This window comes from Pseudorca crassidens, chromosome 20 (genome assembly GCF_039906515.1).
Source record: "Pseudorca crassidens isolate mPseCra1 chromosome 20, mPseCra1.hap1, whole genome shotgun sequence".
Classification (NCBI taxonomy): domain Eukaryota; kingdom Metazoa; phylum Chordata; class Mammalia; order Artiodactyla; family Delphinidae; genus Pseudorca; species Pseudorca crassidens.
In genome coordinates, this window is record NC_090315.1 from 51,220,538 (window position 1) to 51,237,809 (window position 17,272).

Here is a 17,272-nt window from a genome sequence, read left to right on the forward strand (position 1 = left end):
AAAGGATTAACCTCCAAAATTTACAAGCAGCTCATGCAGCTCAATAACAAAAAAAACAAACAACCCAATCCAAAAGTGGAGACTTTTCTTTAAGGCCAAGAACCATTTTGTACTATACTATGATTATGGATACATGACCCTATGTATTTGTCATAAGGCACAGAACCCATAGAACCTTATAAAGCACAACGAGTTAACCTTAATATGAGCAAATTAGAAAAAAAAAAACATTTAGGAGGGCAGGATTCCCTGGGTGGAATGTAGCATATGACAAAACAAGAACTTGTATTAGAAACATATGAAACAACCTTATTCAAGGGGGTGGGTGAAAAAGGTTCTGAACTAAGTAACTTTGGAAATGAGTGGAGGCTGTAAGACTAAAGAAATAGTACCTAAGCACTATACTTTAGTTGGTAAAGATTATAAATTGTGGTACTATTCTAAAGACACATTGAAATGAACAATTAAATAAATTATGGTGGATAACGGGAGTCAAATTTCTGACTGTTGGAATGGCAGTTCACAAACAAGAAAAAGAAGGGAATGGAGTAATCCAGGTGGTAACAGGTTAGAGTTGGAGACGTCAGTACAAAGTCCTATTTAGCTTAATATAGATCCTAATGGATAAACATACAAATAGTTACAGATATCTGGATATACAGAGGTTAGTATGTACACATATATTTCTTTGCTCTTTCAGCTGAGAGGACCTAGAAGTAAGGATATCCAGTAGCAACAAGCACACTTAGCACCTAGATCTTGGATACCCTGCTCCAGTAAAAGGAACCAGCTGCTCTTTAAAGAAATAGTTTAATCTAAGACTGGGGCAGGAAGTATAAAAGATGAGCTTAGAAAGATCAGTGGTTTCCAGGGGTGAGGTGGGGAGAGATGAGTAGGTCGAGCACAGAGGATTTTTAAGGCAGTAAAAATGCTCTGTATGATAATAATAATGATGGATATATGTCATTATACATTTGTCTAAACCACAGAATATACAAGACCAAGAGTGAATTCTAAAGTAAACTGTGGACTTTACGTGATTATGATGTGTCAGTGTAGGTTCCTCTTTTGTAACAAATGTACCCCTCTGGTGTCTGATGTTGACACTGGGGGAAGCTATGCACATAAGGGGGTACAGGGTATATGGGAAATCTCTGTGCCTTTCTCTCAATTAAAAAACAAATTTATTTATTTAGCTGCACTGGGTCTTAGTTGCGGCATGCGGGCTCTTTTAGTTGTGGCATGTAGGATCTAGTTCCCTGACCAGGGATTGCACCCGGACCCCCTGCATTGGGAGTGTGGAGTCTTAACCACTGGACCACCAGGGAAGTCCCTCAATTTTGTTATATAACCGAAAACTGCCCTAAAAATGAAATGTTTTAAAAACTAAAAGAAAGGGACTTCCCTGGTGGTCCAGTGGTTAAGAATCTGCCTGCCAATGCAGGGGACAAGGGTTCGAGCCCAGGTCCGGGAAGATCCCACATGCCGCGGAGCAACTAAGCCCACGTGCCACAACTACTGAGCCTGCGTTCTAGACGCCGCAAGACACAACTACTGAAGCCTGCACGCCTAGAGCCTGTGCTCTGCAACAAGGGAACCCAGTGCAATGAGAAGCCCACGCACTGCAACGGAGAGCAGCCTCAGCTCTTCGCAACTAGAGGAAGCCTGGGCATAGCAACGAAGACCCAATGCAGACAAAAATAAATAAATAATAATAAATATTAAAAATAAATTAATTATTAAAAAAATTTTTTTAAACTAAAATAAAAAAAGATAAGCTTAGAGAATATTATAGTGCCAGAAATTAAGGAAGTGCTAAAGTGTGCTTGTGTGCACAAGCACAGACACATACAATGATGGAAGTATGTCAGAAGGACACAGCATCCAATGAAAAAGGATACTGATGGAAGCCTTTTCATTTAAAGATGGAACAGTTTCAGCAACAAAGTAAAATAATACTGGATTATAAGCCAACATATATCAAAAGTATCCATGAGTCCATATGATTGATTAAATAAATAAATTGGGAGAATAGACAAATCTGTCATGTGGAAGAATTCCAAATATATACAGTATATATAGTTACTATTAGTAAATATACTATTAGTGTATGAATATATACTTTTACTAGATAGATAGATAGATATAGATACTCTGCCCTCAAGTAGGTGGAACATAATTCCCCACTCCTTAACTGTGGTGTGCATATGGTGCCTTGCTTCCAAAGAAAGGATGAAAAAAAGAGTAACCTGACAGCAGGGAAAACACAAACACTTCCTTCTCCAAGTGATCTAGGTCAACGTCATCAATGATAACTCACATTAACGGTACGTACTCTTGATGTGGTGTGATGGGAATGGCACTTTACCTCCGTAGCCTTTCCCCCCAAAACTCATCATCACAGTTTAATCGTGAGAAAAACAACAGACAAATTCCAATACAGAACATTGTACAAAACAGCTGACCAGTATGCCTCAACAGTGTTAAAATAATTAAAAAATAAGGAAAGTCTGAGAAACAGTTATAGCCAAAAGGATCCTAATAACGCACAAATACTAAATGTAATGTAGTGTCCTGGCTGGGATCCTAGAATGCATAAAGTACATTAGGAAGAATGAAGGGTATCTGAGTGAGATGTGAACTTTTAGCTAATGAAACTGTGGGGGGGGGAGGGGGAAGGGGAGGGTAAATGGAAACTTTCTGTACTAGCTTTGTAATTCTTCTATAAATCTAAAAGTTTTTACATTAAAATTTATTTTTATTAAAAATAAATTTAAATTAAGTATTTAAAATATTAAAAATAACATTTAAAAATAGAGACTTTCAAAAGTCATTAATGACATCACACTCACTGTACAATATTTTAATCGGAATGATATCTGAGACTCCTTATTACTTTCTATTGAAAACTGTATCTCATTTTAAATCTTGTTGAATTATGCAAACTATGTATGACATGCAGATGTACTTGGGATGGCCAAAAGTTTCATTCGTTTTTTTCCGTAAGATGGCTCTAGTAGCATTTAGCTATCTTTAACTTCATTCGAAACAATTTTGTTAGATTGTATGTGACAGCTGTCATATAAGTGTGCATTTAAAAAAAGACATCAAAATTGGTGAATTTTTGTGTAGCCATTTTAATATTGAAGATGGGAGGAAAAAAGCAACATTTTCGGCATATCATGCTTTATTAGTTTGAGAAAGGTGAAAACGCAACTGAAATGTAAAGATTTGTGCAGTGTATGGAGAAGGCGCTGTGACTGATCGAACATGTCAGAAGTGGTTTGCGAAATTTCATGCTAGAGATTTCTCACTGGATGATGCTCCATGGTCAGGTAGACCAGTTGAAGTTGATAGCGATCAAATCGAGACATTTACAGAGAACAATCAACGTTATACCACGTGGGAGATAGCCGACATACTCGAAGTATGGAAATTAAGCGTTGAAAATCATTTGCACCAGCTTTGTTATGTTCATCGCTTTGATGTTTGGGGTCCATATAAGTTAAGCAAAAAAAACCTTCGTGATGGTATTTCCACATGTGATTCTCTACTTAAACGTAATGAAAATGTTCTGTTTTTAAAACAAATTGTGACAGGCGATGAAAAGTGGATACTATACAACAATGTGAGATGGAAGAGATCGTGGGGCAAGTGAAATAAACCACCACCAACCACACCAAAGGCAGGTGTTCATCCAAAGAAGGTGATGTTGTGTATATGGTGGGATTGGAAGGGAATCCTCTATTATAAGCTTCCAGAAAACTAAACGATTAATTTCAACAAGTACTGCTCCCAATGAGACCAACTGAAAGCAGCACTTTACAAAAAGCATCCAGAATTAGTCCACAGAAGACACACTATCTTCCATCAGGATAACACAAGACTGCATGTTTCTTTGATGACCAGGTAAAAACTGTTACAGCTTGGCTGGAAAGTTCTGATTCATCCACCGTATTCACCAGATATTGCACCTTTGGATTTCCATTTATTTCAGTCTTTACAAAATTCCCTTAATGGAGAAAATTTCTATTATCTGGAAGACTGTAAAAGGTACCTGGAACAGTTCTTTGATCAAAAAGATAAAAAGTTTTGGGAAGATGGAATTATGAAGTTGCCTGAAAAATGGCAGAAGGTAGTGGAACAAAATGGTGAATGTGCTGTTCAATTAAGTTCTTGGTGAAAATGAAAAATGTGTCTTTTATTTTTACTTTAAAACCGAAGGCACTTTTTGGCCAACCCAATATAATCTTCTGAAGAGAGTAGCCAGTGTTGCCTATAATTTGTATCTTTATTTGCAAATTGTCTTTATTATGTAAGGGTTGTGTCAAGTGAGACGTTAATAGGAAAAGTGCACCCGCTAGAGCTTTGGGTGTTTGCAAACTTGCAAAACTCAATATGTTTGTTATTATGGAAGTCATCACTTACCCTATTTGTAACATACTGATTAAAAGGGAAAACAAAATAGTAACACTTAGGGCAATATAAAGATCGCTTGTGAAAAGTGCATTTATTTTAGAGAATGTCAAGTCCCTTAACTGAAAATGTAATACAAAATAAAAGTAAATGCCATTAATAAAATATTAACTTGATAAAGTTTCAATCCCAACAGTGACAACAATTAATATTCTTATATGTTGACTGTTCGGGCAAAGAAAACATTGTTTATATCCAATATAAATATATTTGGGAAGGGGCTTTTGGCAAAAATGTTCTTACCTCATAAATAGGTTTCTGAGACCAATTTCAATGTGTATGGGGTCCCCCACACCAGTAAGCAATTCTCAGACACCAGCAGAGTATCCAGAGATTGCATCAGATTCCACAGGTTAAGGGTTCAGCCTACAAGACTGTCATCCTGTCCCCACTGCAGACTCCAGTCACGAGTCCAGGTTTTTCACCGGTGCTTCTGACTGACCAGCTATAAATCAGAGGTTCCCATGAAGGGTTCAAGGTCCCCAAGGAAGGTTCAATTAATTTGCTAGAGTGGCTCCCAGAACTCAGAGAAACATTTTACTTACTAGGTCAATGGTTTATTATACAAGGATATAACTCAGGAACAATCAGAAGGAAGAGATGCATTAGAGCAAGGTATGGGGACGGGCATGGAGCTTCCATGCCGCCTCCAGGAGCACCACTGTCCCGGCATCGCCACGTGTTCACAAACCTAGGAGCTCTCAGAATCCTGTCCTTTTGAATGTTTATGGAAGCTTTAATTACATAGGCATGATTGATTCAACTTCTAGCCCTCTTCTCTCCCTGGAGGTCAGGGGGTGGGACTGAAAGTTCCAATCCTCTAACAACATGATTGGTTCTCCTGGCAACCAGCCCCCATCATTAGGTGCTTCTAAAAGTCACCTCTTCACATATCACAGGACACCTTTACCACTGTCTACACTTAGGAAATTCCAAGGTTTGGGGAGTTCCTGAGCCAGGAACTGTGGAGGAAGACCAAGCATATATATAAGAAAAATATATTTGGTCATTCAGATGACCAAAATATATTTCTCATAAATCACAAAAAGAATAAATTTTGAGTAGCAACATCAACAAAATTGCAAAATAGGAAGCCCAGCCTATTCTTCTCCTAGGGAGACATCCACAAACCAATTGCCTTTGTAAGAAATCCAGAAACCAGTTAAGAGGTTCAGGCACCAGATAACACAATTTGCATGAATAAGAGAAACAAAGGAGTTGCATCTTAATCTCTTTCTAGTCTTTTGATGTGACTTTGTTCCACTATGACCCGATGATCCTTTTCCAATCCAAAGGACAGTCCAGGAGCCTCTATGCACACTGTGGTGGGTCATACAGTTCTCTGGCAGGTTGTACCAAGAGGAAATTGAAAGCCTTATTTTACAAATTGGAACATTTTGGTTTGATTTATAATGCTTTCTCAGGCAGGGTCTAGCCCATAATATGCATACGCCAAACCTGAAGCACCAGCAGTTGTTTTTATCTTAATCGGTGGAAAATATAACCACAAATGCATACACAGGGAGAAATGATTTGTGACGTCTGAATCAGCAGTACAGTAATGTGCAAAATTAAGTCTCTACACTTCTCTGATTTTTCCCATTCAGACTCTTTTTTTTTTTTCCCTCCCTGACATTAAGCACCAACTCTTAATGGTAGAGAGGAAGAAAAGAAGCACAAGTCAGTAGGTCTTGGTGACCATCCCTTTTCTGCCACCAATGAGTCATGTCCCTCTGGCGAGTCTGTAATTCCTCTCCTCCTCAGATTTCTCCTCTGTGCAAAGTGAGCTGTAATAATACAGTGATTACAAGAACAACATTGATTGTCTAACTCTCAGGGGCTTTCACTTTACAAGCATTGTCTCAGCCATGAGGGTGATACTCTACCTGTCCTTGGTTCACAGATGAGAAAACTAAGAATCAGGGATGATATGCAGCTTGCTCAAGGGCAGGCTGGTTGGAGGTGGCTCTGGAGCAGACCTTGAACCTGGGCTACCAGACTCCAACACTGCCCGCTCAAACCACTACCCTGTACAGTCAGAATGCAGATATCTAAGGCCAGTGAGTAACTGCGGACCCACTAAGTGTTAGGCACTCAGTGGGGGGTTGTCACACATTATATCACAATGGCTCTTTAGTCATATTCTCTTACTTTTTAAGAAAAGGAAATCGAAGACCAGAGTAAATGAGTCATTTAATCAGAACCACAGTGAAAGCTGAATTCATATCTGGGCTTCTCTGTTTATAATGTCTATACTCTCTCCACTGCGTCATGTGGTCCATGTGGCTCTCTCTCCCCTGTGGCCATCAGGCAGGGGCTGGTGGTGCAATGGCTTGAAATACTCAGGTATTTTATTCAGTGCCAGCCTCCAACTCATTCTATTACCATAGCCCATTGATATGGAAAAATCCATCTTTAACGGTTGCTATGAAAATTTACACTTTGTCCTAAAGAAGTTATTATTGCCAGGAAAGGTTCAATTATTTTTCATTTTTGATATGTGTACTGATCCTTTTAAAATGCATTCTCTAATTTATTTTATGGGAACAATTTTAAGTATAAAGTTTTAAAAGGAAGACAACTTTTTTCTCCTGGAGAAAAGAAGAGAATTTAAAAAAAAGAGAAAAAGAGAACTTTTCTCTTCTGGAGAGCCTGAGACCCGTTCCCTCTGTGTGGAGTCATTGAAGGAAATACTTTCAGAGCTTTGCAGACCAGAATGCCGAGCCTACTCCCCGTGGCACTTTGGACATACTGCTTAACTTTGCTGAGGCTCAATCTGTTTGTCTGTTAAATGGGCACAATGATATTTCCCTCAAAGATTGCTATAATAATTTAAGTAGATAACAAGTGGCATATAATATGTGTTCAACAATATTTAATCCCCTTCAATAATTACTTAACAGAAATTGTCAATTTATATCTGCTTTTGCTTAACATGTTATGTTTGAAAATGACAAAATCAGGGATATAGGCCTAGAAATACAGAGTAAACACTCGAACAATGACCTTTCTTTTCCTCTGCTTTTTTTTCTTTTTTAAGGGCTTCAGGTTTTCACTGCCTTTGCCAGAGGTCAGGAAGGAGCTGTACTCTTATGTGAAGGGCAGCAAGTACTAGGGTGAGAGCAGTAAAACTGGGGTCAGAAAAACAAAGTTCAATCCTCAGTGCTTTATTTACTAACTCTATGATCTCCTCAAATCATTTAAATTCCCTGTTCTTGTTTTCTCATCTGCAAAATAGGGAAATTAAAAATATCTCTTCTGCTTTGTTTGTAGGCAAGAGCTAGCCCTTATGGTGAATGCTTCTGTCATTTCCCCCTTATTTCATTCATTCTATAGCAAGGCTGCTGCTACTGAATGCTTATGTTTCTTCTTACTTGTTATCACCAAGAAGTGCTTGAGAATCTCAGTGTTCCTATTATAAAATTTAGCACATTCTAAGTTAAATATCTTGACATTTATTTTGAAGAGCTTATTTATCCTTCTATGACACCATGTTATACACTTATCATTATGTGATATTAGCTCCATTATTTAAATACTTCAATATTCTATTCAAGAACTGGCAATATCCATGGATCAGCCATTCGAAGAGTGATTTTTCTGTAGCTGGCGATCTTCTGAATTCAACTTTACTCCTCTCTCCTTTAGGCCATTTGAATTACATCTTTAAATTGTTTAGGAGGTTTGGTGTGAGTGTGTGTGTGTGTGTGTGTGTTTTGGGCGGGGGGTTCCCTTTCTTCAGTATCCCATCATTTTTATTTTGGGGCCTTTTGGGAATTATTATTAAAGAATTGGATTGTAGAATGCCACTGCGTATTCACAGCCTGAAGCATTCATCCAAATAGATCTATCCAAAGCATTCAGTTTGTGGATTTGTACTCCTGATGCACTAAAATAAGAAATGTTAATTTCTTGCAGACTATTACTAGATGATTTTAAATATCTGCCGAACAGGAATGTCTGTTTCCTTGTGAGGCATTTCCATAATAAAATCCTGGCACCATAGCTGAAGAGGATAATTTTATATAAACAGAGAAAAACAACAGCAAGTATTTTCCCCAAGGACAGTTTTAGCTACCATTTACCAATGCTGCTTAGTTATTTCTGTCTCATTTTATGCTTTTGTTTTGAAACAAAACACAATTTTACCTGGATGCACTCCCGGATAATCAGGAATTAGCTCAGTATGTTGACTGGCTCTGCTGAAGGCAAGACGGGCAGAAAATCAGGAGGCTCCACCGCCTCGCCCCTCCCCCCACGGACATCTCCAGAGGGGAGAAAAGGGTTAAGGATTATTGAAGAATAGAGGAGAGGGGAGGGAGCCCCGAGGAGGCCCAGGCGCGGCAGGCCTCGCCTCCAAGTCCAGCTTTCATCAGCAGCGCAGCGCCCGGCGGCGGAGCTCTGAGCGCTGCTGTGAATTTGGAGGAGGGACGCTGCTGCTGCCAATTTCTGGGACCACGGCTGCGAGGAGTGGGCGTGGCCTCGGCAGTGTGGATGCTCGTTCGGAAAGATGCTGAGCGCTTTTCAGTGAGCAGTCAGGGCTGTGGTGTGTGTGTTTGTGTGTGTGTGTGTGAGAGAGAGAGAGAGAGAGAGAGAGAGAGAAGGAAGAGGAGGAGGTAGAGAGACCAAGACACCCAGAGGTGCTGAAAATCCAGACAGAGCTGGGAGACAGACTGAGAGCGGGACTGGAGCCCTCGGAGAGCCAGTCAAGATCTTTTGGGGGAGCCCAATGAATGTGAACATGAGGCCTGTCACCGGAGCTGTTCTCAAGACGCTACTTCTGTTATCTACTCCAGATTGGAACAGGGTTTTAGCTGGGAATTCCTGTAAGTATACAGCAAATGATTTAGAACTTGAAGGGGGCCTCTCTGCAAAACTTTAATTCTGTTGTTTTTTATGATGATTATTTGCAGCTGGAATTGCTGCAAAGCACATTGCTATAAATGAAGCCTCACTTAAAATCTTGCAAATACGACTGGGTTTACACATGTCTTTCCTCTTGGTCTGGTCAGAATATGCAAAGTATCGTTTCTCTGTCTACGAGCAGAATCTTGTCCTCTTGTCTTTGTGTATTCATTGAGAACACTCAAGTTCTAGTAAAACATTAAATCGTCATCTTAATCGCGGAATAGCCTGTGAATGTCTTCGTTTCTTCCCTTTTTTAGGTTTCCTGAATTTTACTGGAATTATGTCTAACAGGAAAACAACTGGCAGACTTTACATTATGCTACATTAGCTTAGATTTCTGAAGTTTGCAATTTGGCAGACTGATAGCTGGCTGCATCTTTAAAATGATGCCAGGATAATAACTGAAACATACTGCAGAATTCAGGGGCAGAATTGGTAGAGGTGAACCTCAATATTAGGAATTGTGTCCTCACTGCCATCAGAATGAGACTTGAACACGGGGGCTTGATTCCTACATCTTGCTTAAAGAAATACATTCAGGTGCTTTTTTCAAAAGTATTATTCTTGAATTTTTAACTATAAATTTGTGATTGAATATTCTGATTCTGAGTTAATGAGATTTATTAAGACCTTATTTCTAATTTAAGTATCATCCAAAATAATTTGACAGAGGTCCCTTCATCCACTTTTTATTAGAGATAAGAAGTTTTAAAAGTTACATTTGGCCTAAAATCTCTAAAGGGGAGAATTTCCCCCTCCCTGATGAATGATCAACAAACTCAGCAAATACTTTTTCTCTCTTTCTTGGACTTTAAAGGAAAAGCTCATCTGCTTTTCAAGAAAGGGCTATGAGGCCTGGTCAGGAATTTATGTCACTACATTTCAAGCAGGTTTAGGTTTGGGGGGACACAAATAAGCCAGGAACAAGGCATTTGCTATGGTACATCCCTTGAGCGCGCTAAAGCACTCTGATGTGGGAAGAACATTAGAAATGACCTTACGGGCACAAGCCAAATGCTCATTTACATTGAATGGCCACTGTGATTGCGTCCTTCCATTCAGCATTAGCTCATTTAATGGTGTGGTGTATCTATCACTCTGAAAGAAGAGAACTTCACTCGGACGCTGCAGTGTGTTTTAGCTTCTGTTTTAATTTGGGGGTGTAAGAATCCCATGAGTCAATAAAATGTGCATATTTTCACCTCATCAAAATCTTGGAATGCTGTAATGGTAGCATTTGACCCACATTACAACAAACAAACAATAACAACACAGACCCCCCCCCCACAGAAAGTTTTGTAGAAAACGCATAAGTAATTCATCGTCCAACTGCCGAAGTTCAGCAAAAAAGAAGCGCTAGAGGTCACTCTTACAATGTAAAGCACATCATTTGAAGCATCCTTCCCTTAAGGAAAGCAGCGCTTAAGTCTGGCCTAGAGGCAGTCTTGTCTTTCCAATATGCTGACTGTTTGAGTTTATAATTGACTGATGTGACTGACTGGGCTATTAGTTGTTCACATTTGTTTATTTTCTTGAAGCCCAATAAAAGGCAGATCGACCTTCAATAGCTTCTTTGTAATATATCTTCTTCAAAGGAAAGATGAGCTGCTGAGAAGATCTCAGGAGAGCAGAATATTCATGGGTGCTTAGCTCTGGCTGGGCCTCTCCTGACACTTAAAATTTCAATCCTGATTCTTTTAGCCTTGGTTTATTCTTCAGGAAGTAGTTTAATGCTCTTTTAAACATTTGATTAACTTAAAGAACCTATAGCATTTTAAATTATTAGGAACATTTAAATATTAAAGTTGGAATTCTTGGTTACCATATGTGTTAAGAGTTGACTGTTCTTAAAGTGTCATATATGCAGTTAAATGACTTCAGATAATTAAAGGTGCATTTAGTAATTTCTTGTTACTATCGCATTGACAGTATGATTTGCAGCAGTAGATATAAAACAAAAAAATTCATTTGCCAAGTTTTATTTCATTAGTATTTTGTGTGGGGGGGGAAGAAAGCAAGGCACTTATTACCAAGTCGTGGTACTCCATGTATTGTATCTTTTTTGGAGGAACAAGTCTATATGTTTACCAGCAAGGTTGTAATTCAGCATAGTGACAAGTGACCATCAACCACCATAAGTGTTTTTAAAGTATTATAATAGCTCCAGTAATTCTTTTGGACAAAACCTTATATTAAAACATGAATCAATCTTGAACACCAATATTAAAGTCAGGGAGAACTGAAGAAAAATAAAGGAAATTAAAGGTCAGTCTCTCGGGTGAATACAAAGACATTTTCCCTCTATTTACAGCTGATTCACCAGGAGCAAATCTGCTATCCACTGAGTCGGCCCAAGACTGCCCAAGGCCGCCAGTATGAAAGCTTACACGGGACAGGACTTTATACACCAGGGACAGCTCAGGGATTAGGTACACTTTAATTTGAATGTTAGTTGATCTAATTAATCAACAGGGTAAGTTTACATTAGAAGGTTTCTGTGCAAACACACACACACACATACATGTTCATGTGTATCTATGTGTGTGTGTGTGAACATATGTATATATTTATATAAAGATGCATAAACCACTAGATGCGTGTGCTTACACATCTTTGGTGACTGCTGACTCCTCTTCTGACTAAAGATGAAAAACGTTGAATGGACCACATTCTTTGGCTATTAGCACCCTACCTGACATTTCAAAAGCATTGAACCAGCCCCAGGTCTTTCCTCCTTGTTCTGGTCAAGGTGTTACTATATTGAAGAGTTCCTTCTGTGAAAGTTTAGAGACAGATCCTCGTAGTAGGGCTTGCTCTTTGATAAGCTGCACAGGCTGTTGTTGCTTTCTTCACTTGCTAGTAAGATACATGCACTGAAAAGGGAGTCACCTCTTTATTTTTTTAAATTATTAAAAAAATATTTATTTTCATTTATTTATTTATTTTGGTTGCGCTGGGGCTTAGTTGTGGCCGGTGGGCTCCTTAGTGTTGGCTTACGGGCTTCTTAGTTGTGGCATGTGAACTCTTAGCTGCGGCATGCATGTGGGATCTAGTTCCCTGACCAGGGCTCGAATCTGGGCCCCCTGCCTTGGAAGCGTGGAGTCTTAACCACTGCGCCACCAGGGAAGTCCCTTTATTTTTAAATTGCTCTTATGAACCCACAGTTTCCTTCTGAGCATTAAGACGTTGTTGGGGGAGGGGTGGACACTGTAAAAGAAGAAAAGGTGTAAGTCAGCAAAGAGTTTTGCTTTTATTTTTACTCTTGCAGATCATGTGATGGAAGCTCTCTGGCTTCAGGTATACTGAGAATATTTAATGCTTAACAAGTAGCTTATGAATGACATAATTAGAAGTTAATTTCTCACTGTGTGCTTTCTTTTCCATAATTGGAATAAAGGCTGTATCTGATATCTACCCTGAAAGAAGCACTAAAGAATATGTTAAAGTTAACAAAAGTTGAAGGTAATGACTTGAGTAGATGATCGTTCTTGTGGGCTCTGGGATGCCACCTAAATGCTACTGGACAGATTCTCAAATTGTTCAAATTCAGCCTTGTACCTCTTTCTAGAAACTTTCTTCTTTTCCTCCTCCTCCCCACCCAAATTCTTTTCCATAGCAAAAAATTACTAGTATAAACAGCAAAGTACTGTTAAAATACAATTACAAGTTGCAATACATAAGTAGCTGACCTCTGGATATAAAGGTGAGCCTGAACTTTGACTCACGTTTCTAACAGCAATGCTGATTTGTTTTCATCAATGTGGTGCGTTCTCCCCTTTCCTGATAGTATGCATCCCAAATCATTTCTGATAAGGGCAGCCTCCAGCTATGGAGATAACACAGCTCATAGCCAACAAGGAATCGAACACAGGACTTCTATGTGATCCCTAGTGCTTAACCTAAGTAAAAAACATTTTTATGTCTTCTAAAATTAATTTCAGAATTTGTATCGCATGTAAACAATTCCTTTATGGAAGCCAATCTCTATATCAAGATTGAATTAATTTACCTTTTCAGTGAAAACAAATTAATAGAATCATATAATGTCACTTGTAAGATAATGTAATATTTAGTTCAGAGGTTGGTAAAATATGGTCCATGGGTCAGATCTAGCCCACTGCCTGTTTTGTGTAGTAGCCTGTGAGCTAAGTAAGAATGGTTCTTACATTTTTTTCAAATTTTTTCAACTTAATTTTTATTGGGGTATAGTTGATTTACTGCATTTTGAAATGTTTGAAAAAAATTAAATGAAGAATTCTTTGTGGCATAAAACGATTATATGAAATTCAAATTTTAGTTCATTCTTCTCGTTAGTAGACCTGTATGGCAAAAATTTATACTCAATTATTATTATATTTTTAATTTTATCAATAAAATTATCTTAAATTTGATTTCCTTGTTATACAAGGACCTAATTAACATTCTTTACTCTCTAGCTCTTCATAGAAAAAGTTCATTGACCCTTGACTTAAATAATACACAATGTAATATAATGATGTGACTTGGATAGTAGATAAATTATATACTGCTATGATAAAATTTACTCTTTATTTAGCACGCAAATATATTCCTCAGGGATTGAAGTGCTGAAGGTAGTGCTACAATTGCCAGGAGCTATAATAGAAGAAGCCTTTATTAGCATCTTCTTCATATGTGTCTTCTTAGAGACACTATTCTTCAGAAATCTTGTTATTTCCATGCGTATGAATTATTTATAACTATTTGCAAAGTTTCAGCAGTCTTGGCTGCTAAAGAGACACTTTCAATCTCAAGTAATCCCCTTAGTATAAGAAGTTCAATAAAGTGTATACGTAATTGCAGCTTAGATATTTTGAATGAAAATTCTGTTGTTATTTTATACTTTCATGAGTGTGAAATATTCCACTCCATACTAATAAGGAACATGCATCTGAAATCACTGATTGGATGAAGTAAATCATCTTACTGGAAGAATGCCCTTGTCCCTATTACTTTTACAGTAGCAGCTTCCTAAAAATTCTGAAATTGGCAAACTTTCTAGAATAAATTGAAAAATAGATTTTCACTTAAGCCCTGCCCACTGATAATTCATAATAATTCAGCAGGTGCCTTTTACCTACTCATGCCAAGATAATTAATTTTTATGTAAATGCCTTGTCCGTTTGGAATTGTATTTAATTTTCATTTCCAAGAACTGATGAGTGGCCTCATTTTATTTACATTGCACTCTTTACTACAGTGGTTTTTTTTAGAAGTTTAAGTTAAAAAATATGATACGATATAATATTTTAAAAATTCTTTTCCTTGAAATTTCACTGTAGCATTTTTTCCCCAAAATAAATGGCCGTATGTTAAAATGATTTATTTTTCATAATAGTGTTTACAATGGTGCAGAACTAATGAAGATTTCTGTCTTATCAAAAGACCAATTTCCAGATCAAAGACAGCCTAGGACCGTCTCATGTAGCTTACTTAATGTGACTTATTCTGGGTGTGGACGAGAATGATAATGGGATTCATGACTCTCCATGGTAAATAGATGATAAAGTATCGTGACACTTGCATTACATGGTTCTGAACTTTTTTACAATAGAATATCAGTCTTGCTTTGCAAACACCGCTTTGTCACAATTTGATACTGTATTTAGAATCTGAATCTCCTTTACCTTAGATAAATTGTATTGGGGCCTTAATGTTGTCAACTTACGAATCATATCACTGACTAGTCAGGTTATTTGAGAAGTTCTTCTCTGTCCTTTTAAAAAAAGCTTTTCCTTTCCTCTGTTGTGACTGAAAGTTTACAGAATGACCCAGGCCCTGAAAATAGTAGGAAGAATAATAAGAATTTATCCAGCATTGTTACATAAATCCCAGATATGTGTATTCAGATTTGTAGGTGACTGTTTCTGGTGAAATATTAAATAATGCAGAGTTTGATTTTTTTAAGTGGCCTGGTGTTTCCATTATTGCTTAGCTTAATTATTTTTTCATTTTTATCGACTCAGAAATCTTGGCCTCAGTAACTTGTTTACTATTTATTTAGAATTATTGCAGTTTTTCAAGTTAACTGTATGATAAGGAAGGATAGACCCATCACAGAATATGTGCTTAAAATAGGGGATGTTTCATGGATTAACCACGATCATGAGGTGAATTGAGCTGTGTTCTTGGTGGTGGTGGGGTGAATTCTCAGAGAATATATGGATTGTTGTTTTAATGGGTATTTCAGGTGGGAACTTTTAGAAACACTCTTTAACAAACAGACCTTTAAAAACATGTCTTGAATTGTAGCATCACATGCTAAGGTCAGTTTGATTTGGGTCCCTTTAAAAAGGAAAATCTCAGAAAGAGAAATAAATGCCCTAAACTAAATGCAGACAAAAAATTATGGAGCTTTAGAAGAACTTGTGTTTATCACTCGAAGTCCTTAAAGGAAGAATGAACTCATCAAAAAGCCTCAATTAACTGCATATACGTAAATGAATAATTCACCCACAATATTAATATTTAATTTGAAGTCTTTGAGTTTTTTTTTTAAAGTTTAAAACTTCTTGAGGAATAATGGATAGTTTACCCATAAGACTAAGTTACAATAAATGCATTTCTAAGTAATCAAGATGTCATTGACCATTGGATTATCTTCTTAGTTACTTTTTGGGAGAAATTTTGATGTCTGAGATTCCAGCATTTGAAGTTTTTCAAGGAGTTCTAAGGCTGTCGTTGTCTGGCTGTGTGCTTCAGTTAGGCATGTATGTATACATGTGTTTATTTATTTGACTTCTAGAACTATCATTCCTTGTTTATAATCTATGAATTTAGACCTTCCACGGTGCTGATCACTCCAGGGTCTTGGTGCCTCTCTGTTGGTAAACACCATATCTGATATGCTACTAACACAAGTAAAGGTATTTTTGTTTCCCAATTGACTTTCAGAGGATAAAGTTTTTGCAAGCATGTCTTTTGCCAAGGTATTCACATACATGGTACCTGAAACTACAGTATTACTTACTGGTAAAGAATGTACATGCAAAATACATTACAGATTGTCATTATTACTTCAGTTCTTCTGAGGTGAGTTGGTATTTGGAAGAGAAAGAGTGTGTGCTTCATTTTTTTTTTTCCTCCCAGTGCATTTTCGTCATGGTTCACGGAAAAGTGGTACTCTGGTCATAAAACCAGAGAAATAGCATAAAAGGAGGTAAAAATGAGCCCATTTATGTTACAGTTAATGAGTCATTCCAATGTAATAATTGGAAAAGTGAGTGCAGCCTAAAAACATTTGACATTTTAAGTAGTTTAAAATTAGTAACTATAAATTTTTTTTATGCTATAAGTATTTAATAGAACAGTGAAGAAATTTACCTCTAAGTTTTTTAAATCACAAAGGAAAAAAAGGGTGTGATATGTATCAGCTGTCCTACAGCTCTAATTACTTTTTTTAGTGAGTACCTCTTATTACTTGGCAGTGCTCTAGAATAAGATGTTATGTGTTTCTAAATTATAAAAAACATATTTGTTTCTGTAACCATTTTTTTTTCCCTCACTGGCAAATATGGTACTTACAAGTGAGGTCACAGGTCGATATTAGTTTAGAAATAGTATGTGAATATATAAATTCAACTGCTTTCCTAAATTACATTTATTATATAGTTTTAAGACAAACTACAACCTGTAATTTCGTTAATTCAGAGTTACTCTGAAGTTATAACCTACAGAGAGATTTTTAAAAAAACTTTATTTATTTGCTCACGCTGGGTCTTGGTTGCGGCAGGCAGGCTCCTTAGTTGTGGCACTCGGGCTCCTTAGTTGTGGCACACGAACTCTTAGTTGAGGCATGCATGTGGGATCTAGTTCCCTGGCCAGGGATCGAACCTGGGCCCCCTGCACTGGCGTGGAGTCTTGACCACTG

At 37.6% G+C, this 17,272-nt stretch overlaps 1 protein-coding gene and 1 long non-coding RNA gene across 3 annotated transcripts in view; one reads left to right on the forward strand and one right to left on the reverse strand.

Moving 5' to 3' along the window:
- Positions 1–8,898, reverse strand: part of LOC137214331 (uncharacterized) — a 71,931-nt gene extending 63,033 nt beyond the window's left edge. The window contains exon 1 of the long non-coding RNA XR_010938854.1: positions 8,626–8,898. This is a non-coding gene — a long non-coding RNA (uncharacterized lncRNA). The remainder of the gene's footprint in view (positions 1–8,625) is intronic.
- Positions 8,899–8,900: 2 nt separating this feature from the next.
- Positions 8,901–17,272, forward strand: part of CNTNAP4 (contactin associated protein family member 4) — a 264,146-nt gene continuing 255,774 nt past the window's right edge. Inside the window, exon 1 of one of the 2 annotated variants that reach the window (XR_010938853.1) lies at positions 8,901–9,302. Coding sequence is in view for 1 of the 2 variants with exons in the window: in XM_067717889.1 (XP_067573990.1) it covers positions 9,206–9,302 (97 nt within the window). In the remaining variant the exon portion in view is untranslated. The remainder of the gene's footprint in view (positions 9,303–17,272) is intronic. The other variant, XM_067717889.1, reaches the window with a different exon arrangement.